At 45.6% G+C, this 27,095-nt stretch overlaps 1 protein-coding gene across 2 annotated transcripts in view; it reads left to right on the plus strand.

The window, feature by feature from the left end:
- The window catches only part of LOC147101093 (tumor necrosis factor receptor superfamily member 16-like), a 200,384-nt gene that overhangs the window by 55,302 nt on the left and 117,987 nt on the right, over positions 1–27,095 (plus strand). For both annotated transcript variants that reach the window (XM_085966277.1, XM_085966276.1), the window contains exon 3: positions 7,850–8,215. In XM_085966277.1, the coding sequence (XP_085822403.1) occupies positions 7,850–8,215 (366 nt within the window). The remainder of the gene's footprint in view (positions 1–7,849; positions 8,216–27,095) is intronic.

A 27,095-nucleotide genomic window follows, 5' to 3' on the forward strand; every position in this document is an offset into this window, starting at 1 on the left:
GCTGTATTTGTTTTTGGGGGGCGGGGGGGGGACGGGGGGGCGGGGGGCATGTAATTTTTTATGAGGATGTAATTTCATCCATTTTCTCCTCGATCTCACTAAGCCATTCAGCCTTTGTGACCAAGTGCATACAGGGTTGACCTGTTCCTAGGACTCCAACATCTTGGCTCCTGAGCTGATTGCACAGAGACACTTGGGGCTGGATTTTCATTCAGAAGTCGGGAAGGAGGCGGGACTACAACTTTCAGGGTTGTAGTCCCGCCTCCATCGAGATGCGGCCAATCCACGCGATTTTCACTTGATTGACCTTGTTGAGGCCGCCCAGCGGGCTCAGCAGGCCAGTTAAGGGCCACCCGGCAACAGGTGATGTCACAGACTGAAATTTCATCTGTCAAGACGTGTTGACAGATGAAATATCAGTGTTTCACAGCTGTTTGAAGCTGTCAAACACTGATAGTCTTACTTCTAACCCGAGTCCCTCTACGCAGACTCAGTTAGAAATCACGCTTGCACTGAAAGCTGCAGGCTGTCACTTTTGACAGCTCGCAGCCATTCTGCTGTCTGTGCCAGCTGAATGATGGACTCCCGAAGCCTAGAGGAAGGAAGGCTATAAAGGTAAGCACAGGTAATTTAAACTTCTTTACACACTTTAGACACACCAAACACACTTACCTTTGCACTCATGCACCCATCACTCACCTGAACACCGACATCTCGACCCCTCCAAGTCCTTCAACCCGACGGCCCGATTCCTCTAACCTGGCGTGGTTTGGAGCCGTCGGGAATCCCACACGACAACCTTCAAAATTGGGATTAGGCTAAAAACTGCCTGTTAGCTACCTGTTAACAGGCAGTTAATTGGCACTAATCCCTTCCTGCCTCGAATCAGCAGGTCCCAGTGCGGGGCGGGTACCCGCCTCCTTTGAAACTTACATGGAGGCGGGTTTTGGGCGGGATGGTGTCGGAACCCCCGAATTCGGGATTTTAGCCCCCCGCACGCCTAAAAGCCCGCCTCGCGGCACACTGAAAATCGACCCCTTGATAGCACCCCAGGAAAAAAAAACAATCTGTTTGATTTCCTCTTCACTCCATATAAACAAGATACATGTAAAGGAACAGGAGAGATATTATTGCTCAAGAAGCTCGACACCATCCAGGACAAAGCAGCCCGCTTGATTGGTACCACATCCACCACCTTAAACGTTCACTCCCTCCACCACCGTGGCTGCAGTGTGTACCATCTACAAGATGCACTGCAGCAACTCGCCAAGGCTCCTTCGGCAGCACCTCCCAAACCTGCAACCTCTTCCACCTAGAAGGACAAGGGCAGCAGGCACATGGGAACACCACCACCTCCAAGTACCCCTCCAATTCACACACCATCCTGACTTAGATGTATATCGCCGTTCCTTCATCGTCGCTGGGTCAAAATCCTGGAACTCCCTCCCTAACAGCACTGTGGGAGTACCTTCACCACACGGACTGCAGCGGTTCAGGAAGGCGGCTCACCACCACCTTCTCAAGGGCAACTAGGGTTGGGCAATAAATGCTGGCATTGCCAGCGACGCCCACATCCCATAAATGAATTTTAAAAAAATACCAACATGGCAGTTGTTGGACCACCAAGGATCTGATGTATACCTTCATGTGACTTTGAGGGATTCAGAGACCTATCTATTCTAAACCACCAAAGTACTGGACACATACTCGCCTCCCACAATCAGACTATCACGGGTCAGAGGCATATCTTCCTTCCAAACAGACACATCAAGAAAATTGAATACAAACCACTGAGACACTATGGAAAAATAAGCAAATAACAATAACTAGCAAACTGGACTGATGGTAGGCTGTGTCTGTGTATCATATCTTCTTTCTTTCTCTCTTTAATGAATAATAATAATGGTGCAGAGAACTGATGAGCCAAGAGAATCAAGAAATTCCAGTCTAAGAGGTACACAACACAACACCTACATGTTTCAAATTGTTGTGGTAATTTTCTGAACAATTGGTGCAAGAATTCAAGATTTATTGGTTCTTAAATTTCCTCATATTTTCAGAATTTGCTAACATCCTACCTTACCTACAGCGTGATGGCAGTTCATCCACCAACAAGCTGGCTTGGAGCCAGTGGGTAATCCAATCTGTTCCAGCAGGTTTGCTTTATCTCCTTCCTTCTCCCCTTGTAAAGAACAATCAGAAAAGAGAACAGCGTCACCTTTGGTGCATCTACCAGGTTGTTGATGAAGATAAAAACAGAACAAGCTCCCTCAGGAGTCTTGGCATAGATATTGTGGTAAGAAGGCAAACAACCATTTATTACGGCCAAGAGTTTGCATTCCCGGAGGAAGCTGTGTATCTAATTCCAACAGATATGCCACTGGAGGCCAGTTTCTCAACATGGCCAGAATGCCATATCCCAGCCCTTAAAATGCCAAGTGCTTCCGACTTTGTACAAAGACAGTCACTTAATTTGTGGACTATGGTTCTGAATGCTTCACAGTTTGGCTGATTTTACACTGTCCGGGTGTAAAACTGGCGTTGCCAATCAGCTGCCTGTTCTATAATGAGCGGCCGCTCTCTCCGCCAGTTACACGCCCAAACGGCAAGTTGAAAATCTACCCTCTCTTCTGTAATGTTCAAACGTCCTTCTACTCAGCATTACATCTGGGTGATTAGTCGCATTGCATGGGTTTCATTAAACTGTGTCGATACATTTTTAGTATTTCGCGATGTAATATCATTTTTTCTGTAAAAGGACTGAGTTGCGGGCCAGCCTTTATTATATAGTGCGTCTGATTTCACTCCGTTGGTGTGGGCCTGTCGGTAGAGGTTGAATTACAGAAGCGCGTGACAGCCCTTTGTGCTGTTCAGTCAATTTCCATCCTGTACAGCTCCTCTTACATGCTTTGGAAGTCAAAACAGTCAGAAGACATTTGCGCACGAGCCTATGACAGCAGCATCAGGAGAAAAATATAACCTGTTTTGTGACAAAAGGGTGAAAACGACTGTTTGTGACGTTACTGTACAAATGCTCACTGGGTTGGTAGCAAATCTTCTCTCTGCTTTTTAGTGGCGCCGTGAACCTATTTATTCTGAAGGATGAATTTCTCAATAGAAAGATCAATTTAGCACGCTACCCATTCTTGTAATAATGCCAACAATCATTTCTACCCTGAGGTGCCCTTAACAATTGTAATATTGGCTATCCCCGAGCTCGAAGCCAGAATTTGTTTAAGTTGTATTTAATTTGAAGGTCAGCTCCTTGCTTCTTTAATTAAAATACTATTCTGCCACATAAAATACATCAGAGATAAACAAATAGAATTTTTTGGGAACCAATAAAATATTTTAACTCTGTTATGTATTTGGATTGATTTTGGAAATATGGTAAAATCTCAAATGGCCAAAGCTTCTTGTAAAACAAATTTATGTGCACCAGTTTGTTCTGTAGTGGCAATTATGTTATGTGTATAGACATGCATAAAATGTGCGGCAATTATCTCTTGCCATTAATGTTCGGATATAACACGACTCTAAGGTAATTTTCTTTCTGATAGGTAGCAGCTGGCAATAATATGAAACTTGGCAGCCAATTCTGTTGCGAAAGCCCAATTTAAATTAACAGCGACATTTTCTGAGAGACCGTTTAGCCTGCCAGTATTTCTCTAATTACAGCCAAAAATGTATCGACAACTTCTGATTAGATTTAGATTTATTTTCAGTTTCTTCAATTGAATAATTCGTGAAGAATTATGGGGACTCAAAATGGTGGGGTACGATGTACCGCCCCATTCCTGCCAACAATATGGCCGACGTTATCTTCTCAAGGGCCTACCACTGGGCAGCCAGAATCTCCATCTGACTCGGGTGGTAGGTCCTTTTAATATGCAAATTGGGGTCCTATGACTGACACTTTGCCAATTTAGGTCTCAACTGGGTGGAGTGGCGCTGTAAGGACTCCTCACAGTTTCAACTGGTGGTCCAGGCGAAATAGAGCCCAGAAGGTAAGTTTATCTGTGGCCTGGGAGGTGCAAAAGTGCTCCTCTGGGCTCCACAAAATCAACCTGGGTTGCCACTGTACTAGGTCCCCATCTTCCCATGAATGGACCCCCTTTTTTTTTATCTTCACTCAGTAGTTTCCATTCTCTTCCAATCAGCATTTCATACTCTTCCTCAAACATTGTGAAAAATACTGTCACTTCACTATAAGGGAATTCAGCTTTTAAAAATACCCTTCGATAATTCCGAAGGTTACTACTGTACTAGGAAATAATTACCGAGCACACCCTGTTCCAATGCCTTGGGAACAACTTTAGGGCAGATTCATATCCGGTTTAATTTGCACAATTGTACTGAAATAAATTCTATTAATTCCCAAACAATACTGCATTTATTTTTATTTTTATGTATTTTGGAATCCCTTATAAATCAAACATAAGCTTCAGGGCATTTACCATACAACTGGTTTTATCTATTTGTTTTAGCTGAGTGTCAGCCAGTGGCCTAGTGGGTAGCACCCTCGCCTCTGAGTCAGATGGTTGTGGGTTCAAGTCCCCGCTCCAGAGACTTGAGCACAAAAATCTAGGTTGACACTCCCAGTGCAGTACTGAGGAGGTGCTGCACTGTCGGAGGTGCCGTCTTTTGGATGAGATGTTAAACCGAGGTTCCGTCTGTTCTCTCAGGTGGACGTAAAAGATCCCAGGGCCACTATTTCAAAGAAGAGCAGCGGAGTTATCCCCAGTGTCCTGGGGCCAATATTTATCCCTCGATCAACATAACAAAAACAGATGATCTGGTCATTATCACATTGCTGTTTGTGGGAGCTTGCTGTGCGCAAATTAGTTGCCGCATTTCCTACATTACAGCAGTGACTACACTTCAAAAAAGTACTTATTTGGCTGTAAAGTGCTTTGGGACGTCCGGTGGTTGTGAAAGGCTTTATATAAATGCATGTCTTTTTCTGTGCAACTCCAGTACCACGCAAAGTCAGATTAACAACAGCCATGGGCAACATTGTTCCAAACATTAAATCAGGCTTTCATACAGTGAGGGATAATCTCAAACATTCACAAATTTATCCAGATGTATAAGGGCGAATCTTCAAGGTGATTGTAGAATGAATTGTCTGTTAGTCCAAATCTTCCAGCCTCTATATATGTGAGAAGAAAAAGTCCCCTGCATGTCAAATTGTCAATTAACAGGAGGTGGAGCCAATCAAAGGATGAGTTAGCCCAATTGTTGACTGTGATTAAAGCCTTCCCAGTGAGAGCAGGTTTAAAGCTGCACAGAATCTTGTGTGTTCTTGCTATGTTGCAACATGTCTTTGATAGGGAACGCTGCTGTCTCTTGAAGGAGCAGCAATAAATGCAACAGGAAACAGAATAGGTATCTAGGTGGAAAAATTTACAGCTCAAGAATAAACTACATGGGTCTCTCTGAAAGTACCATGCGAGGAACCATAGAAATTCACAGCATAGAAGGAGGCCATTTTACTCATTGTGTTTGCCAGCTCTTTGCTAGTGCTGTCTAAAACTCATCCAATTGCCTTGCTTTCGCCCCATAATTCTTTATCTTCCTCTATTTCAAATGTTTATCTACTCTTCTCTTAAAAGATACAATGGCCTCTGCCTCAACTATTCCCTGTGGCAAAGCATTCCATACATTAACAACTCTCTGCATAAAGACATAGAAACATAGAAGATAGGAGCAGGAGTACGCCATTCGGCCCCTTGAGCCTGTTCCGCCATTTAATGAGATCATGGCTGATCATCCAAATTCAGTACCCTGTCCCTGCCTTCTCCCCATATCCCTTGATCACCTTAGCCTTAAGAAATATATCTAACTCCTTCTTGAATATATTTAATGAATTGGCCTCAACTGCCTTTTGTGGTAGAGAATTCCACAGGTTCACCACTCTCTGGGTGAAGAAATTCCTCCTCATCTCGGTCCTAAATGGCTTACCCCTTATCCTTAGACTGTGACCCCCTGGTTCTGGACTCCCCCGCCATTGGGAACATCCTTCTTGCATCTAGTCTGTCTAGTCCTGTTAGAATTTTATAAGTTTCACTGAGATCCCCTCTCATTCTTCTAAACTCCAGTGAATATAAGCCCAATCGACCCAAAACTGCACAAGGTCGTCTAACTGTGGGCCTAAGCATTGCTTTGCAAAGCTTATCATTACCTCTTTGTTCTTGTATTCCATGCCCCTATTTATAAAACCCAAAATGCTATTGCCCTTTTATATGGTTTTATCGACCTGCATTCACAAATTCATGGAATTGTTTATTTGAACCTCTGAGTCACGGTGTCCCTCCACACCTATAGTATCCATTGAGTGTATACTCTCAAAATATATCATCGCATTCTTCTTTATTAAATTGCATCTGCCACCTGTCTGCCCATTCTGTGGATCAGTCTATTTCCTTATGAAGTCTCTATTGTAATGTAGAATGATACTAACTCAGCTTGTATTAAAAAAAGACTGCAAGTGATAGTTTGTCACAGAGATTACACGCACTGCTAACTGGCTTGAGGCCTTGCCAATTTTCTGTTTGGAGAGTCAACAAATAAAAGAAGATTTTAAGCTCATTTATTATTTTCATTCATTCTTTTTTTTCTCTCCAACAAGTGTATTTAGGAGTCATTTTACAAAACCACCCCCTGGTGGAAAGCAGCTATCAGGAATTTAGATGCAAGCCCCACCTTCCCTACAATTTTCTGCCTGTTAATTTTAATGGGTGATAAATCATGAAAATCATCAGGTTCCCGATACGCTCTCCCAAGGATGATTTTGTAAAATGACCCCTCTTATCTTCATGGAACTTGCTTTAGCTGGTTCGGCGTCCTGGGCTATTTAGCAACGCCTTGATTTCAAAATTTTCATCCTTGTTTTCAAATCCCTCCATGGTCTCACCCCTCCCTATCTCTGTAATCTCCTCCAGCCCCACAAACTCCCCCACCCACCCCCCCTGAGATATCTGCGCTCCTCTAATTCTGCCCTCTTGAGCATCCTTGATTATAATTGATCAACCATTGGTGGCCGTGCTTCTGTTGCCTAGGCCCTAAGCTCTGGAATTCCCTCCCTAAACCGCTCTGCCTTTCTACCTCGCTTTCCTCCTTTAAGACGCTCCTTGAAACCTCCCTCTTTGCTGAAGCTTTTGGTCATCTGCCCTAATTTCTCCTTATGTGGTTCGGTGACAAATTTTTTGTCTTATAATACTCCTGTGAGACGCCTTGGGACGTTTTACTACATTAAAGGCGCTATAATAATACAAATTGTTGTTGCTGTTGTTAGTGAATTTGTTATCAATGCTGCAAAGTACACAAAGGGCAGGTAGTTGGTAATGTTGGACTGTGCCAGCTTTTCACTTCTCAACCAGCACTTCAGTGGTGGGAGGCGGGAAGGGGGCAATCCCACGAAACAGTTTGTCCGAAGACCTTCAAATTGCATCGTATTGTTCCAGCGGCCTGGACTAAATAATCCAGAGGATGTGAGTTCAAATCCATGGTAGTTTGAGAATTTGAATTCAGTAATAAAAAAGCTGGTATCATTAAAAACATAAGTGACCATGAAACTGTCAGATTGTTGTAAAATCTCAACTGGCTCACTAGTGTCCTTTGGGTAAGGGAATCTGCCGCCCTTACCCGGTCTGGCCTGTTTGTGACTCCAGTCCCACAGCAATGTGATTGACTCTTTAACTGCCCTCTGAAGTGGCCTAGCAAGCCCCTCAGTTCTTGGGACGGGCAATAAATGCCGGCCTTGCCAGTGACGCCCACATTCCCGAGCATGAATAGTAAAGAAACGATATGCTTGCGCTTACTTATTTCTGTTGTTCTTTGATCCTAGGTGTCTCTTACTCAGATGTCTCAAGCCACACTGAAAGCTGCAAACCTTGCACGATCTGTTTAGGTACAAGAACCATTGAAATCCCTTGCATGGATAACTTTGACACAAAATGCATTTGCATGAATGGATATTATGAGGACCCTGATGACGCAGATGGAGAGTGCCTTCCATGCGATATGTGCGAAGAGGGATTTGGGGTACTGCAACCATGTATTCCACTTATGAATACAATTTGTGAGCAATGTCCTGCAGAAACTTATTCTGACCAGAAGAGCAGCATTGATCCTTGTCTCCCATGCATGGTCTGTGAAGAAAATGAAGCAATGATTTCGGAATGCACATCTATCCAAGACACAGTGTGTACCCGTAAGTCTCGCTTTTCTTTTTCCTTGTGTGTCATTCACTGAAAGTGTCAAATCAATGGACGGATTTTTGCGGTCAGCGAACGAACGAACGGTGCCAACCATTCCTTTCGCTTACAGTTGGCCACAGACTTTCTGTGGGATTTTGCACTGGAACTTACTGTAAATTAGGAATCCATTTTGGCACAGTGCCCCCCCCCCCCCCCACTTACAGGGGATCTGGGACTTGTGTGAACAGGACAAGCAGCTGTGTAGCTCCTTAACCAATCAGGTGAAAGGATTGTTAATGAGGCACGCAAAGTCTGAAACAGAAAGTGTCAGAATATTTAATTCGATGCCAAATCATGTACAGAAAGTGAAATAAAGAGAGAGAAAGAAAGATGGGCTAGAGAGACAGAAAGAAAAAGTAAAAAAAAGTTATATAGTTTTTATTATTTTTTAAATCTCCAACAATAATTAAAAGGTGAAGGAATCAGACTTCACACTTGTAAAAGTTAATTTTCAGTGTCATAGACAATGTTCCCTGTTCTGCGCGGCCTGTTTCTTTTAGTGTGTGGTCCCTTTAAATTTCCGCACATGCGCGGATATTTACAATGGAGAAGCCGGTGAGCGGCCTGCGCGGCACCTTTCCCATTGGCCACGCAGCTTGGAGGGACCATTGGTCATCGAGATAGTTTGGCAGTAATTAAAACTTATCACGCCATTAAAAATGAACTTACACTGGAATGGACAAGCCCTAAGTTTTTCTGGCAGTTTTAGTGGGTATCTATCACATAAGTACTGCAACTTCGTGCCCTTCCGTGTGTTTCAATGCCGAGTCTCTTCGCGAGATACTGTTATAGCGCAGCTTGTGGAGGAGCAGGGCAACTCAAACAGCAACTTCCTGATTTCCGCGTTTAACTGCGCATGTGCGGTTGCCGGAAGTTGCTGTCCGATTTACACTTTAATAACGGTGAGCGCTGATAGCCTCACTGTTACTTTTACTGCAAAACCCGAGCCATTGTGAAGCTTTAATTAACAAGATATTCAAGTACAAGAATACTGTTTTATGTCGAAACAGGAATAGATGACATAATGTAACTTGCGGCGTGAGTGCAGATGAGGGGACGTAAATTCAGTATGAACTAGCCTCATTTATGGGGGAGAAATTGGTCTTTGTTGCACCCGTTTTCCAGGTAGAAAATGGGGGCAATTTTGTGGGGCTAGGTCCTGCGTCCAAGGATGCCTGAAATATGTCAGACGCCATATTGGCTTGGGCCGATATTCAGGTGTCCTGGGCAACCGCCGTAAACGGGCATTAGATGCCTTGAATATGTTAATGAGGGTGCTAATGCCTTTTTAAGGACCTATCTGTGAAATTGGTCGGTGCCGAGGGGTGCAAGGATCGGGCCGGCTTCACTCAGTTTTCTGGTTCCTAATGCAGCTTAACCAGCGATCCTTCAAGGGACCACTGGAGTCGGGAGACCGCCACCAAAAAGTCAAGCATAATTTTTAAATTTATCTTTTATGGGGCCGAAACAGGAATGCTCCTTCTGGCTATACAGCACACCTGAAGGCTGCTGCTGGCCCACGAATGCACTCACTCCCACTCTTCTCCCCTCCCCCGCCAATGACCTACCTGCCAGCCCAACTTTTAAAAAAAAAATTGTTTTATGGGATGTGGGCGTTGTTGGCAAGGCCGGCACTTATTGCCCATCCCTAATTGCCCTTGAGAAGGTGGCGGTGAGCCACCGCCTTGAACCGCTGCAGTCCGTTTTCTGATATATTCTGATGAGGCCCGAGGCCCAATATTGTGTAAGCCTTGCGCCCCCAGTTTCTGGAGCTCCAGCTCCCAACGAAAACGAGCCTGGACTAATTTGTACCCCTATGAATAATGAGTGAAGTGGTGATGAAATGTGCCTTTGAATTCAGGATTCCCCACATGGAAATTACAGAGCTCTGCTGTGCGGTCAGGAAGTGTGTCGAGAGCAGCTTAAACACATCCCCATAGATAAGATAAAAGCAAAGTACTGTGGATGCTGGAAGTCTGAAATAAAAACAGAAAATGCTGGAAACACTCAGCAGGTCGGGCAGCATCTGTGGAGTGAAAAACAGAGTTAACGTTTCAGGTGGATGACCCTTCGTCAGAACTGGAAAAAGTTGGAGATGGAACAGGTTTTTAAGCAAGTGTAGGGGCAGAGAAAGGGGGGGGAGGGGAGGAAAGAACAAAAGGGAAGGTCTGTGATAGGATGGAAGGCGGGAGAGATTAAGAGACAAAAGGGATGATGGCGCGAGGCAAAAGGAGATGGTAATGGGACAAGTTAAGAAACAAAAGATGACTCTAGATGAAGTGTAAATGGCGATGGTAGAATGATCAACAGATAAGATAATTGGTAGATGGAACAATGCAGCACAATCTCTCTCTCTCTCTCTGGTTTTAGTAACTGGTTCACCAGTGAAGCTGGCAGACGTTATCTGCCTCCTGCTCAGCCAACAAACAGGGCACTGCAGGGGGGCACAGATGAGAGAAATGGAAAGGGTAAAAACCTTAGAAGCATAAATTAATGTCACTCAGGTCACAGCTGGTTCAAATCTGATTACAGACCCCGTGGCAGTGGATTGGTGTTGGGTGGCACGATGGTGCCCACTTTCAACTCTGGAGCCAGAGTTCAGACCCTGTCCCAACTGATGGAGCAAACATTATCTTCTACGTGGGCTTTCTAGATACAAAGTGAAGTGAGTGCGAGCAACGTCAAGCCAGCACTTAACTGGGTTAACGGTGCGAGTAGACCGAAGGAGGTGTCCTGGTGAGACAGCAACATTAACAACTTTGCAATGAAGTATTAGCATTTCAAGGACATTTTCTTTCATCGGGGAATTCTGCCGCTGGCTCGACTCTTGAGTCAGCGATACCGCCTTCTTTAATGAATGCGCAGCTTACATTTTGAGGGGGTATTTTTGAAGAAGAGCAAATTTTCAACTAATCGCTTGTATAAAATTCTCCATTTCCGTCACATTGCTGTCTTCTCAGCAGAGGCTATTTAAGGGTGCGCTGATGCATTGCTCGTGGAGGTTGTGACTGCGGCTCTACTCAGGCAAATGGCTCGCCAAGACTTCTGGGGCCAGTGTTCCATAGGATATGTAGAATCCTGTCCTGCGCCTGACATCTGAATCTTTGTACGATAGCAAAATACTGCAGATGCTGGAAATCCGAAATAACAACAGAAAATGCTGGAAAAACTCAGCAGGCCAGGCAACATCCGTGGAGAGAAAATATTTCATTTCATTTCCTGTGCTTTTTCAGTCTTGACAAAGGGTTTGACCCGAAACGTTGACTCTATTTTCTCTCCACAGATGTTGCCTGGCCTGCTGAGTTTTTCCAGCGTTTTCTGTTGTTATTTCTGAATCTTTGTGTTGGCCACAGTGCAGCAAAGGCTGCTGCCACAAGCCTGGCTGACATTGCATTGCCCACGTTCACCTTTGAACCAGCAGCCTTGCACTGCCAGCTCTGCCCAGTGATAGCGGCTTTGCCACTGGCAGTCCCCACTTGCTTGACCGCTGCCTAGCTGAAGCAGTCGACCTGCGAGCGGCTTGCCCTGCTCCCAGATAAAATGCTGACTCTGTAACTCCTTGCATTTTCCCTTGAGCAGGCGAGATACATAACGCTACCTCATTGCAGATGTGATGTGGCACTGAACTGTTACTGTGCTGTGCCAGGAACGTTTGTTTGACTGCTAACCATGATGCTCCCTGCAGTTTGAGCTTCAAGCAGGTCTATGGTGTCAGTTTGTCTTGGTTGGTTATAACTCTCGCATCTGAATCGGAAGGTTCAGTCCCACTTCAATTTTGAGCGCGTTATTTGGGCTCACATCGAATGCAGTCCTGAGGGAGTACTGTCCTGCCTGAGGTGCATTCCTTCAGGTGAGATGTTAAACTCTGTTCCAGTGCTTCAGATGGATGTTAAAGATCCCATGGCACTATTTGAAGAGCAGAGGGCAGAGATCTCTCTTGGTGATCTGGACAGCAGTTTTCTTTTCCCTCTACTTGCTATAAATTCAGAGCTGCCACTAGGGGCACTGCGGGGCGCTCTATGGGCAACATGAGGTAAATCGTCTGACTTGGTAAATCATTTCAATAGCTGGACTGGGACCAAGTCAGGGTGACTGGAGCTTTTCAGGATGCCGCCTTAATCTCACATGCTACTCAGTTGTGTTTGCTTCATGCATCACTTATTTACAGACTGTCACTCAGGGTTAGGACGGATACCGATTGTCTTGAAACACAATTCCAGTGCAAATCAAAATGAATTAATAGGCATGTAGGGATTGTGGACAAACCAGGACTTGGTAATGGAACAAGACAACTGCTGCTATCTGAAGAGCTTGATTTAAAAAAAAATGAATACAGACGTTTTCAGAAAAAAAATCGGGTGGCACAGTGAGCTGCCTTTTACTTCTCGGACTGGGGTCTGAACCCAGCCCCGTCTGATGGTATGAGTCTCCTGTCTGTGTGAGACGAGACATACAGCTCAAGTAGCCACGCGGGCAATGCGTGCACAGCCAGTTGGTGAGCTCTAACTATAACATGGAAGATAAGGCCGCATCCTGCAAGCTTCAGGCATTCCGATTTGGCCCGAGTCCAGCTATTGAAATTGGGTGGTTTGACACCGGAAAGAAGTGAAACCAAGGCCGCGATTTTACTAACCTCGGCGGGTCCGTGGTGGGCGATGTCGGTGGCGGGTCGTGGCTCCGCTGTTGGCGCCATCCCGCTCTGTGAAATGATTTTCCCTTGATAGTGCTTGTTAAGCCCTGCCCAGTGCGTTTCCCAGGCCAATTAGAGGAAGCGGGTTTGGTGACGCCATTTCATGGCGCGACATCAGTCGGTTTCCTTAAAGGGGCCATGTCCAAATTTATCTTGACATTTGTGCTGTCAGTGTTCTACAGCATTGAGGTGCTGCAAACATTGACAATGACTGCACAAAGGCACAGAGCTGCACCCAGGCTCTTCCATGACTCCCTCCATATGCACATGGAGGGAGTCACAGCACGCAGGGAGGTCCTCCTCCCTTCCGATGGCGGAAGAGACCTCCCCAGGAGACCTAATCAGACTGGTTGCACATTGCAGAGGAGGTTACAAGCAGGGATGTCGTCAGGAGGACCTGGGTGCAGTGGCGCAAACCTTTCAATGATCTCAGTAGATCGCAAAACACTAGTACAAAGCCACACTCAACATCCCCATCATTCTGCCTCCCCTACGCTACTCCTGCACATCCTTACTCACACCAGCTTACCTTGCATCTCTACCCATCCCTCTCTCTCTATCTACATTATCACATCCCCATCTCACTAGCCACCTCTCACACTCAGCCTCATCCTAGTGCAATCATACCAACCAACAACACACAAGGGTAGCAACTTGGGTGTTTTATGCAATGTTCATGTAAAGTTTCTGTTAATGTTCTGTCAAACATTGAAATCTTTATTTTCAACACTTTGCGTTCTTGGACTGATTTGTGTGCACCTTTGGAAGTGGCTTAGTGAGTTGCAGTGAATGGTGAGACATAATGGTACCCCCCACAATGGTCATGAGTGTGAAAGAAATGGCTTGGCCATTGTAGGGATGCTTTATGGTGTTGGTGTGCGGTGGTGCCAACCTGGCACATCATGTGGCAGCCAGGGTGTACAACGCCAAGTTCTAGACCTACCCTGACTGGGGGGGGTCTAGAATGAGGGGTCACAATCTCAGGATACGGGGTAGGACATTTAGGACTGAGATGAGGAGAAATTTCTTCACTCAGAGGGTGGTGAACCTGTGGTATTCTCTACCACAGAAAGCTGTGGAGGCGAAGTCACTGAATATATTTAAGAAGGAGATAGATAGATTTCTAGACACAAAAGGCATCAAGGGGTATGGGGAGAGAGCGGGAATATGGTATTGAGATAGAGGATCAGCCATGATCATATTGAATGGCAGAGCAAGCTCGAAGGGCCGAATGGCCGACTCCTGCTTCTATTATTTTTCTATGTTTCTAAGTAAATCTGGCCATGATGAAGCCATCCCTGGCCTCCCGGGCCGCAATGTGGTCGGGTGCTGATACCCTCTGTCCTGTGCAGCATCAGGTGATTGCAGAGAAGGTTGGTGTTGTTGTTGGTGCTGCTGGTATGCCTGGTTCTGCTGGTGTTGGGGCTGATTGTGGTCAGATTCTGAGGACCAAGGTGAGAGAGTATAAAGGGCACCCATGTTGATGGAATAGATGGTGGGTGAAGTAGAGATGGCAGAAGTGATCTGTCAATGGTGAGAGAGGTTGTTCCAATGAGTTGGCATTGGATAGAATGTTTGCAGCCTGCATAAAGCTCAATCTGTCTTCCAAATGGAGTAAGCAGCAGCTTCTGAGCTTGGAAAGTGAACAGATTTGAGGTGGGAGCTTTTATAGCACATTTCAAGCTGTCAAGTAATCAGTTCATTCAATGGCCATTCAACTCCCGCCTCAGTTTAACAGACGTGATTCCCCGAGCAGCGAGAACCTCATGGGTGAGCAGTTAAAGAGAAAAGGTAAGGTTAAATGTATTATTAATGATCTGTCAACAAGGCAATAATCAGCTTAACTGGGTCCCCTGCCGCTGTATGTTGGGTCTGCTCAGTGCTGACAGACCCAACATTGGGAAAGGCGTGTGGCGGCGGGTAGACAGCGGGGTCCCGACCCACTGACAAAAAAAATACACTTTCCCACCTGACCTGCCACCGATCCCGCCCGCTGACCCCCCGGAAAATTGTGGCCCAAGTCTCCTTCACCTTCTAGGGGTGTATTATTTCCATTAGCTCCTGAATTAGGTTTCCTCAGGAATCTTTTTCTCAAATTGATTTTTTTGCAGAAATGAACTGCTCGATATGAGAGGAACAAACTGGTTTATAACTTGTTTCCATTAATAACAAGTGATCTGTGGCCTCCGGCAGAACATTCCCTCCTCGTGAGTCATTTACGAGTACTGAATCTCTATAAAACATTATTGTCTGTGTAAAGTCACTTATGCTGTTACAGCCTTATCTGTATTGCTCCCACAGAGACTGTTAGCCAGATGGCCTACTTGCTACGTTGGGGAAATCAATAATTTGAACCTCATACTTAGCCAGATGCTAAAATGTTACTGTAGTCTTTGACAGGTTAAGCAGAATGTGACATAGTTGTGCTGGACTGAGATACGATAGTGGTTCTTAGATGACAGTGGAGTGCCAAACATTCCAAATAGTTTTCTGGATGCAGACAAGTTTTCTGTCCTGCTCAATATCATTTCAGGATGGCTGATTAGAGATATCTATCTACAGGCTGAGATTTTTTTTCCCATGCTCTCAAAGTATGAGGTGCTAAGTGAGCAGTTTATCATGTGTGATATAATCAGCAGAAGGCACTGACAAGCGCTGGCTTGCTCGTTACCACTTTGCATCATTTATTCAGCTAATAAATAAACACAGAATTCGGGGGCTCCAAAATGTTCCGAAGTGTTGCTTGACACACAACAATCAGGCTTAAGAGCTGGGCATGGAAATTGGACTCAGTGTGATGAGTGCCATGGTGATTTGTAAAGGCTGAAAGAGCGTCATTTGTTTTATTTCATAATTAATGCAGTTATTGAAGGTAAAAATAATGAATCACTGCTTAGATAATTTTTTCCCCAAACTTTTAAATTGAAAGTAGACTTTTATTGTCCTCCGCATATCTGGACAAGACATGGTCCCTGAAAGGGTCACACTGCATTCACAAATATACAATACAGGAAACTCTCTGGTATCCGGCACCGACGGGACCGGGATGGTGCCGGTTGATTAAAAATTCCGGATGACGGAGAGGGTTATCTACCGAGGCTATTTGTTGTATCCGTGTGTTAATGGAGACACGGAATGCAGGAGTTGGTTTAACAGGTGTTTACTGAACAAAGTCTGGAGGTGAACTAAAAGATACAAGACACTATACAGGCTTATATACCCGAGTGGTCACTACCGGTATTACAGTACACAGGGGCTCTTAAAGGTACATACACTACAATTCCTCCCCTTTTAGATAATTGGTACATAACATTTTAAGTAATCATTAATTAACATGTTTACAAGAACAATAATCTACACATTTGCTGCAGTTAATCAATTATAAGTCAGTCTCTCTGGAGGCTTCCTGACTCGGTCCGGATAACGCCTCGGTGGTGCAGTAATTTTCGGTGGTGTAGTAGGTTCTTTTGGCAAGGTCGATTCGGCTTGAATGCCAGTGTCGGGTTCATCTGGTTCCAGTATCACCGGATCGGAGGTAGATACTATGGGTATCTCTGCTTCATCATTAGGCGCATAGAGTTGTGGTGTAGGTTGTCCCTTTTCGGATGACTCTATGATCTGGTCAGCATGGCGCCTTATTATACTTTCTCCAATGTCCACGGTATACATCAGCGGTCCTAGTCATGTGCAAATAGTTCCAGGCTGCCATTTCTCGGTACGGTAGTCCCGGGCCAAAGCTTGTTGACCTATCTGGAAGGTTCTAGTTGGCCTTTCATTCATGCCTTGAAATTGCCGGTTCTCTATGTCCCTTCTGATGTTTGGCTTGATCAAATCCAGCCGACATCTTAGTCTTAGATACATAGATACATAGAAGATAGGAGCAGGAGTAGGCCATTCGGCCCTTCGTGCCTGCTCCGCCATTCGATGAGATCATGGCTGATCCTTTAATTCAGTATCCCGTCCCCGCCTTCTCTCCGTAACCCTTAACCCCTTTTGCCCGTAGAAATATATCTAATTCCCTCTTAAATATATTTAATGAGCTGGCGTACACTGCCCTCTGTGGCAATGAGTTCCACAGGTTCACCACTCTCTGAGTGAAGAAATTCCCCCTCATCTCTGTCCTAAATGGTTTAGCCCTTATCCTTAAATTATGTCCTCTAGTTCTGTTCTCACCCGCCAAGGGAAACATTCCTTCTGCATCCAGTCTGTCTAGACCTGTCAGAATTTTATACACTTCTATGAGGTCCCCTCTCAATCTTCTAAACTCCAGTGTGTACATCCCTAAACTACATAGTCTCTCCTCATAGGTCATTCCCGCCATTCCTGGTATCAGCCTGGTGAATCGCCGCTGCACCCCCTCCATGGCAAGAACATCCTTCCTCAGATGAGGCGACCAAAACTGTACACAGTACTCGAGGTGTGGTCTCACCAGTGCCCTGTACAGCTGCAGCAAGGTATCCCTGTTCCTGTATTCTAACCCTTTTGCTATGAAGGCCAGCATACCGTTTGCCTTCTTGACCGCCTGTTGCACCTGCATGCTCGCCTTCAGCGACTGGTGTACAAGAACACCCAGGTCTCTCTGTACTTCCCCCTCTCCCAATCTATTGCCATTTAAATAATAATTTGCCCTCCCGTTCCTGCACCCAAGGTGGATAACTTCGCACTTGTCCACATTATAGTGCATCTGCCATTTATCCGCCCAATCGCCCAGTCTGTCCAAATCGCTCTGGAGCTTCCTGGTCTCTTCCTCTGAGCCCACCCCCCCTCCTAGTTTAGTGTCGTCTGCAAATTTGGAAATGCTGCATCCGACTCCCTGATCCAGGTCATTAATGTAAATTGTGAACAGCTGGGGGCCCAGGACAGATCCCTGTGGTACCCCACTTGTTACTGCCTGCCATTCAGAAAATGAGCCGTTTATTCCAACTCTCTGTTTTCTATCTGACAGCCAGTTCCCTATCCACGCCAAAACTTTCCCCTTTATCCCATGAGCCTCAATTTTCCATGCTAATCTTTTATGTGGGACCTTATCGAAGGCCTTTTGGAAGTCCAGGTACACCACATCTACTGGCTCTCCCCCATCTATTCTACCAGTTACTCCCTCAAAAAATTCCAATAGATTAGTCAAGCACGATTTACCCTTTGTAAATCCATGTTGACTCTGTCCTATCCTGTCCCCATTTGCTAAGTGCTCCGCTATTTCATCCTTAATGATGGACTCCAGCATTTTGCCCACAACTGATGTAAGGCTTACAGGTCTGTAATTACCTGCTTTTTCCCTACCCCCCTTTTTGAATAGTGGGGTAACGTTAGCTACCCTCCAATCCATCGGCACTGTTCCCGAGTCTAATGAATTCTGAAAAATCATCCTTAGTGCATCCGCTATCTCTAGGGCCACCTCCTTCAGTACCCTAGGATGCATGTTATCAGGCCCTGGGGATTTGTCCACCTTCAATCCCTTTAGCTTCCTTAACACCATATCCTTAGAGATATTGATTTGCGTCAGTTCCTCCTTTGCCAATGTCCCTATTTTTCCCGATATCCCAGGGAGGTTTTTTGTGTCTTCCTTCGTAAAGACTGACCCAAAGTATGCATTTAGTTGATCTGCCATTTCCTTATTTCCCATTATATATTCCCCCGTATCTGACTGCAATGGACCAACTTTGGTTTTCACCAGTCTTTTCCTTTTGATATATTTATAAAAGCTTTTGGAGTTAGTTTTTATATTTTCCGCCAGCTTGTTTTCGTAAGCTATTTTGCCCCTCTTGATCATGCCCTTTGCCCTCCTTTGCTCTATCTTAAACTGTTCCCAATCTTCCGCTCTGGCGCTTTTTTTGGCTATTTTATACGCCCTATCTTTGGATTTTATGCTGTCTCTAATTTCCCCTGTTATCCACGGTTGAGTCACCTTTTTAGATTTCCTTTTATGCCAGATTGGTATAAACAATTTTTGCAATTTTGTCATTCTATCTTTAAATGTTTGCCATTGTTTATCTACCTCCAGTCCTCCCAGGAACGTTGTCCAATCAGACCTACTCAGTTCCCGTCTCATGGCATCATAATTCCCCTTGTTTAAATTCAGGACCTTAGTCTCTGAGTCAATTTCTTCGCTCTCCATTTCGAGTGAGAAATCGATCATGTTATGATCGCTCTGACCCAAGGGTCCCCGTACAACAAGATTACTGATTAGTCCCTTCTCATTGCACAGTACCCAGTCCAATATAGCCTGTTCCCGAGTTGGTTCCTCGACATATTGATCCAGATAACCATCCCTTAAACACTCAAGGAATTCCTCCTCCTCATTATTTTTACTGATTAGGCTAGTCCAATCTATATGTAAGTTAAAGTCACCTATGATGACAGCTGTGCTCTTATTGCACGCTTCTCTAATTTCCCTCGTGATGCCCTCCCTAACCTCTATTTTACTATTTGGAGGCCTATATACCACTCCTATTAATGTTTTTCGCCCCTCGCTATTTCTTAGCTCCACCCATATAGATTCTGTATTAACTGAGTTAATATCCTTCTTTTCAATTGCATTTATCCCCTCTTTTACTAGCAATGCTACCCCTCCTCCCTTTCTTTTTTGTCGATCCTTCCTAAATACTGAATACCCCTGTATGTTAAGCTCCCAGCCCTGCTCACCCTGCAACCATGTTTCCGTAATCCCAATTAGATCATAATTATTAACCTCTATTTCCACAGCTAATTCATCTACCTTGTTCCTGATGCTTCTCGCATTAAGGTATAAAACCCTCAGGCTTTTTTTATGCTCACATTTTTTATGAATTAGTTTGGCCCTTTGTTTTTTGTTCCTCACCCTTTTACCATTTATTTCTGTCTGCCTTTCACTTTCCTCTATTTCACTACATAGGTTTCTAGCCCCCTGCCATACTAGTTTAAATGCTCCCGAACTGCTTTATCAAAAATTACCCCGAGAACATCAGTTCCATCTCTGCACAGGTGTAGACCGTCCCTTTTGTATAGGTCACACCTACCACAAAACTGGTTCCAATGCCTCAAAAATTTAAAACCCTCCCTCTTACACCACTGCTCAAGCCACGTATTTAGCCTAACTATCCTGTTCTCTGTACTCTTACTAGCACGTGGCACTGGTAGTAATCCAGAGATTACTACCTTCGAGGTCCTACTTTTTAGCTTGGCTCCTAACTCCCTAAATTCTACTTGTAGGACCTCTTCCCTTTTTTTAGCTACGTCGTTGGTACCAACATGTATCACGACAACTGGCTGTTCCCCCTCCCCCTCCAGAATGTTCTGCACCCGCGCCGAGACATCCTTGACCCTTGCACCAGGGAGGCAACATACCATCCTGGAGTCTCGGTCGCGACCACAGAAACCCCTATCTATTCCCCTTACAATCGAATCCCCTATTACTATAGCCCTGCCACTCTTTTTCCCTCCCTTCTTTGCAACAGAGCCAGTCATGGTGCCATGAGCCTGGCTGCTGGTGCCTTCCCCCGATGCGTCACCCCCCCCGACAACAGTACCTAAGACGGTGAACCTGTTGCTAAGGGAGACAACCCCAGGGGATTTCTGCACTACCTTCCTGCCCTTGCTCTGCCTTTTGGTCACCCATGTACTGTCTACGCTGGCCTTAACCTGCGGTGTGACCAACTCACTAAATGTGCTATCCACACCCCTCTTCTATTGAAAAACATCATGGCGGGAGTTTGGTTTGTAACCACATGTGTTGCATTCCTGTACGCAAACAAGAAGTTATCTACCTTATGTTGTAGATTTATGTCTTCATTACCCATGGCCTTTATGGCCTTCTTGAAGGTCTGGACAAACCTTTCAGCTAATCCATTGGTGGCGGGATGGTATGGGGCGGACGAGTAGTGCTTAACCCCATTGTTTTTTAAGAACTTCCTGAATTCTTCGGACACAAATTGCGGTCCATTATCAGAACAGATCTGTTCAGGCAGCCCATTCCTGGCAAATATGGTCCTTAATACTGTGATGGTTTTTTCCGTGGTGGTGGAGGACATCTTTATTACCTCCGGCCACTTGGAGTGTGCATCAACCGCAATTAAGAACATTGAGTCCATAAATGGACCAGCAAAGTCGATATGTACCCTTTGCCATGGAGATGAGGGCCACTCCCATGGACGTAGAGGGGCTTGTGGTGGGGCGTTTTGGACCTTCTGGCATCCTAGACAGCTCTTGGTCATTTCTTCGATGTCTCCATCGATACCTGGCCACCACACAAACGCTCTGGCTAGGTTCTTCATTTTCACTCCACCCAGATTCCCCTCGTGAAGCTCCTTTAGCACTTTATCCTGGAGTTTGGGTGGAATCACCACTCTGGATCCACACATCAAGGTTCCTCGGCACACTGACAGCTGTTCTCTTCTTTGCGAGAATGCTGGCAACAGTGGTTCGCCATGTGCTGGCCATCCCTTCACCGTTAAATCGTAGACTCGAGAGAGAGAGAGAGAGTCGGGTCATTTCTCGTTTCCTTTTCAATGGTAGAATTTGTTACTGGTAGACATTCCACTATGGTTGAGTGGAACATCTCCACTGGGTCCACTGTGGGTGCCTCTTCTACCGTTGGCAATGGTAGGCGTGATAAACCGTCAGCATTCCCATGCTGTTTTGATCCTTTGTATTCTATGTCATATTGGTGTGCCCCTAGGAAAAGGGACCACCTCTGTAGCCTTTGCGCTGTCATAATGAGAACGCCCTTTTTAGGGTTGAATATGGAGATGAGAGGTTGATGGTCAGTCAACAAGGTAAATTTTTGAATTTTGAACACGGTAATGGTTGAATTTCTTCACTCCCCACACCAGGCTGAGTGCTTCCCTGTCGATCTGGGCATAGTTACGCTCAGCTGAGTTCAATGAGCGTGACGCAAAAGCTATCGGCCGCTCCGAGCCATCAGGGAATCTATGCGATAATACCGCTCCTATGCCGTAAGGGGATGCATCGCACGCCAGTCTGATTGGCAGTGATGGGTTGTAATGAGCCAACACTTCCTTGGACGTGATCAAGCCTTTGCATTTATGGAAGGCACGTTTACAGTCTTCGCTCCATTTCCAAATTACTCCCGTTTGTAGCAGTGCGTTAAGAGGGTGCAGAACAGTTGACAAGTTCGGTAAAAATTTATGATAGTAATTTATCAATCCCAGGAACGACCTTAATTGTGAGACATTTTCAGGTGCTGGGGCTTTTATGACCGCTTCAATTTTTTCAGGTGACTTATGCAACCCTTCTTCGTTAATTATATGGCCACAATATGATACTTGTTTCTGGAAAAATTTGCACTTGGGGCGATTTGCTTGTAGGCCCCGTTCTCTCAGCCTAGTGAGCACCTGCTCCAAATTGGCAAGGTGCTCATTGTCGTTTTCTCCTGTTACAAGGATGTCGTCTAGGTAGCATTGAGTCCCCGGAATCCCTTGCAGGACTTGCTCCATAGCTCTTTGCCAGATAGCTGGAGCTGATGCTACTCCGAAAACCAGTCGATTGTACTGGTACAGGCCTTTGTGTGTGTTTATCGTGAGATACTTTTTAGAGGCCTCCTCAACCTCCATCTGTAGATATGCCTGTGCCAAGTCAATTTTGGTGAAACGTTTCCGTCCAGATAGTGAGGCGAAAATATCTTCTACTGTACCGTGTGAAGGACCGGGTTTACAGTCACCTTGAAGTCCCCAAAGATGCGAATGTTTCTCTGTTCTTCAGATTTATCATTATTCAACGTTTTCTTCATGACCGGGACGATGGGTGTTGCCCACTCGCTCCAATCTACCTTGGATAACACGCCTGCCTTTTCCAAATTCTCCAGCTCTGCCTCGACTGCTGGACGAATTGCGTATGGCACCGGCCTTGCCTTAAAAAACTTGGGAATTGCCGCATCTTCCACTTTTATTGAGGCGGTGACGCCTTTCAAGGTTCCTAGTTCCTGTTGAAACACTTCTTTGGCGTTGGCCAAGATGTCTTTTAATCGTTCAGGTATGACATCATCATTTTTTTTTCTTACTGGTCACCGTCAGTGCCTGAATGGAGTGCCAGTCTAAACGTATCTTCCTGATCCATTCACGTCCCAACAGCGGTGGACCACCATCTTGCAGAACGTATAAATACAACTTCTGTATTTCCTTGTCGTTGTATACAACAGGCACCCTTATTTTCCCTCTGGGGTATATTTTCTGCCCCGTATATGTCTTCAAGATAATGGATGTGTCTTTCAAAGGTATATGTGGAAATAGCCGCTCGTAATCCCGTCGACTTATGACGGTCAGAGCTGATCCTGTATCTAGCTCCATTTTAACTGGGGACCCCGCTATCGTGAGGGTAACCCAAATGGTCTGGTAATCTTCTTTGGCAATTACATTATGTAATTTGAGACAGCTTAGTCTCTTGTTTCCGGAGTCGCTATCGCCCTTCTGGTCTTCGGAGCTACTGTCCGTCATCATTTGTACCTTTCTGTACTTTTCCTTATTGATTTTTTTTCTGTCAGTGGATTTTTTGTTTCCAGATCGGCATACACGTGAAATGTGTCCCATCTTTCCGCATTGCCTGCATGCTTTGTCCTTGAACCAGCAGTCCCTCTGGTCATGGGTGGATCTGCCGCAGCGATAACATCTCTCGAAACCCCGTGTCATTTCATGGGTGCCGAAGTCCTGTGGCTTTTGCTGTATCTCTGCAGCTCCTCTTGCTGCTGCTTCGTATGATACAGCCACACTGAAAGCCTTGTCCAGTGTCAAATCTTTCTCAGAAAGTAGCCTTTTCTGTGTTCCTTCACTTAGGAGACCGCAGACGAATTTGTCTCGTAGAGAATCTGCCAGTCCTGCCCCGAATTGGCAGTGCTTTGACAGCTTTCTTAATTCGGTGAGGTAATCAGCATTACTTTCATTCTTGTGCTGATTCCTCCTGAAGAATTTGAATCGTTCCGCTATCAGCAGCGGTGTTGGGTTCAAGTGCTCCTGTAGGGTATCTACAATCTCCTTAAAATTCTTGTCCATCGGTTTGGCTGGAGTGATTAAGTTTCGTAACAGCCCGTATGTCCTTGCGCCCATCAGATTTAGAAGTACCGATGCCTTTTTATCATCCTCTACTTCATTCGCTGTGCAATATACCTCCACTCTTTCCACATATGTGGTCCAATCCTCTATATCACTATTGAAAGCAGTAATATTGCCAGTCTTAGGCATCCTGAAAATCAAAAATGGCGCCTCCCGCGCTTTCCTTTCTTCCCTGCCGAGAAAAAAATGGCACCTCCCGCGCTTTCCCGCCGCTGCCGCTGCTGACAACGCTGTTCTCCGCGGTTTTTATTTACACAGATATTTTTAATAGTTGGAGACTCGTTCCCACCGGACTCTCTGGGACTTTTCCCTCCCTCTGCTTGGTCCGAACGCCGACCTGCTTTGCAGCGCCGGCCGTCTCCCGAGTGCTCCACCCTCCGTCTCTGTTTGCCTCCGCCTTCCGACTCGCTGCTCGGCCCCGCTGCAGAGCCACCCGATCGAGCCCCAGCCCGCCGACCAGGAAGGATTAGTGCAGTACCTGCCACCAGCCCGGCTAGCTGGTGAAACCACAGTTTTTCTTTTTTTTTCTTTTTTTTTTTCTTCGACCTTCGTCTGAGGAATCGATTTCCTTGAGGTGCTGCCGAATTGCAGGTAAGTCCGTTTCCAATTCGTCGCCACTGTTGTATCCGTGTGTTAATGGAGACACGGAATGCAGGAGTTGGTTTAACAGGTGTTTACTGAACAAAGTCTGGAGGTGAACTAAAAGATACAAGACACTATACAGGCTTATATACCCGAGTGGTCACTACCGGTATTACAGTACACAGGGGCTCTTAAAGGTACATACACTACACTATTTTTAACAAACAAAGAGTCAGACTCCTGTTATTGAGGTGTTCGAACTTCTGACAGCGCCAAGAAGCCGAGTAGTGGCAGTTTGGAGAACTACCCCCAATGACTAACTCGGCCACCGTGGGAGACTCGGACTCGGCAACATTGCCGGTTTTGAGGTGTTTTCGGAGTATGAATTTTGCCGGTTAATAGAGAATTCCGGATATTTAGGTGCCGTTTAAACGAGAGTTTCCTGTAATGCAGACAACTACGTACAGTTGGACAGGAGCGAGATTGCTCTTTTGGCTGCAGTCCAGATGTGGAGAGGTAGTGCCAGGGCACCTTGGCTGCTGGGCACATATAGCAGTTTTAATGAATGAATAGTGGAGGTCTGGCGATTCTCTGCCACTCTTGACCTTCCCGGGACCAGGGTGGTAATGTGGAGTGAAGCTGCAGAACTAGGGGCTGCATATTTTGATGCTTTTCCCAGCTGTGGGTATAGGGTCTGGATGACATTTAGTAAATTTCCCATCCCCAAACATTTTAAGTTAGAATCAGGTGAATAAGCTGATCACACTCCTTTCGGAATAAGATTGTAAATTGTAATCTTGTTACTTTAAATAGTATTTATTTAGTACTGCCCTCAAAGTACGATCAATCAATGTCGGCCATCTGAGAAACTCTCAGCAGATGGTAGAATTTCCGCTTTAGGCGCAATCGGGTAATTGCCCCCTAAATCCGCTTGGAATTGCGCTCGTTAGGTTGCAGTTCAAGTTTCTGTTAAATTTCATCTGCATAATCACAAACGTAATATTTTCCATGAATCAGCACAATCGGGCAGCGTCATACAACAACAACAACAATTTGTATTTATATAGTGCCTTTAACATAGTAAAACATCTCAAGGCGCTGCACAGGAGTATTATTAGACAAAATATTTGACACCGAGCCACATAAGGAGAAATTAGGGCAGGTGACCAAAAGCTTGGTCAAAGAGGTAGCATTTAAGGAGCGTCTTACAGGAGGAAAGAGAGATAGAGAGGCGGAGAGGTTTAGAACATAAGAAATAGGAGCAGGAGTAGTTCTTTGGCCCTTCGAGCCTGCTCTGCCATTCAGTACGATCATGGCTGATCTTCTATCTCATCTCCACTTTCCTGAACTATCCCCATATCCCTTGATTCCCTTAATATTCAAAAATCTATCGATCTCTGTCTTGAATATATTCAACGCCTTTAGGGAGGGAGTTCCAGAGCGTAGGGCCTAGGCAACAGAAGGCACGGCCACCGATAGTTGAGCGATTATAATCAGGGATGCTCAAGAGGGCAGAATTTGAGGAGTGCAGATATCTCGAGGGGTTGCAGGGCTGAAGGAGATTCTTCTTCTTTTCTTCTCTTCTTAGGCAGTCCCTCGGAACCGAGGATGACTTGCTTCCTCACTAAAAATGAGTATTCAGGTGACTGATGAGTCCAATGCGGAACCTACAGTCTCTGCCACAGGTGGGGCAGATGGTGGTTGAAGGGGCGGGTGGATGGGGTGCTTGGGTTGATGTGCGCTCCTTCTGTTGTTTGCCCTTGGCTTCCGCTTGCCCTCAGCGAAGAGACTCGAGGCGTTCAGCGCCTTCCCGGATGCTTCTCCTCCACTTTGTGCGGTCTTGGGCCAGGGAATTCCCAGGTGTCGGTGGGGATGTCGCACTTTTTCAAGGAGGCTTTGAGGGTGTCCTTGAAGCGTTTCCTCTGCCCACCTGGGGCTCTCTTGCCGTGTCGGAGCTCCGAGTAGAGCGCTTGTTTTGGGAGTCTCGTATCGGGCATGCGGATGATGTGACCCCATCGGAGATTACAGAGATAGGGAGGGGCGAGGTCATGCAAGGATTTGAAAACAAGGATGAGAATTTTGAAATCGAGGTGTTGCTTAACCATAATCGTTTCCTTTATTGCTTTCCATTAAAAAGCATTCCTTGATGTATTTAAGAGTGGTAACTAGGCGCAGTTTTAATACAGTGAAAATGGGTTTATCAGCAAAAATAAGCATTTTTAATAAGGGTGTCCAGCAATGCCCCCTGTAAGCTGCGCTTTGTTCTGTGCAGCCTGTCTCTTTTAATGCGCGGTCCCTTTAAATTTCTGCACTTGCGCGGTGTCTACAATGTAAAAGCCGGTGAGCGGCCGGAGTGGGACCTTTCACATTACTGCACGGCCGCGCACCTTAGGGGTAACATTGGTGTCCAGTCCCCTGCCCGTGAGTAACCCAATTTCAACTCACCGAAAATGACTTCAAAGTACTATACTGTTGGGGGGGGTTTAAACTAACTTGGCAGGGGGATGGGATACAGAGGGGAGC

This window comes from Somniosus microcephalus, chromosome 24 (genome assembly GCF_052327205.1).
Source record: "Somniosus microcephalus isolate GS21.2 chromosome 24, FLI_Smic_1.0, whole genome shotgun sequence".
In the NCBI taxonomy this organism is placed as follows: Eukaryota; Metazoa; Chordata; class Chondrichthyes; order Squaliformes; family Somniosidae; genus Somniosus; species Somniosus microcephalus.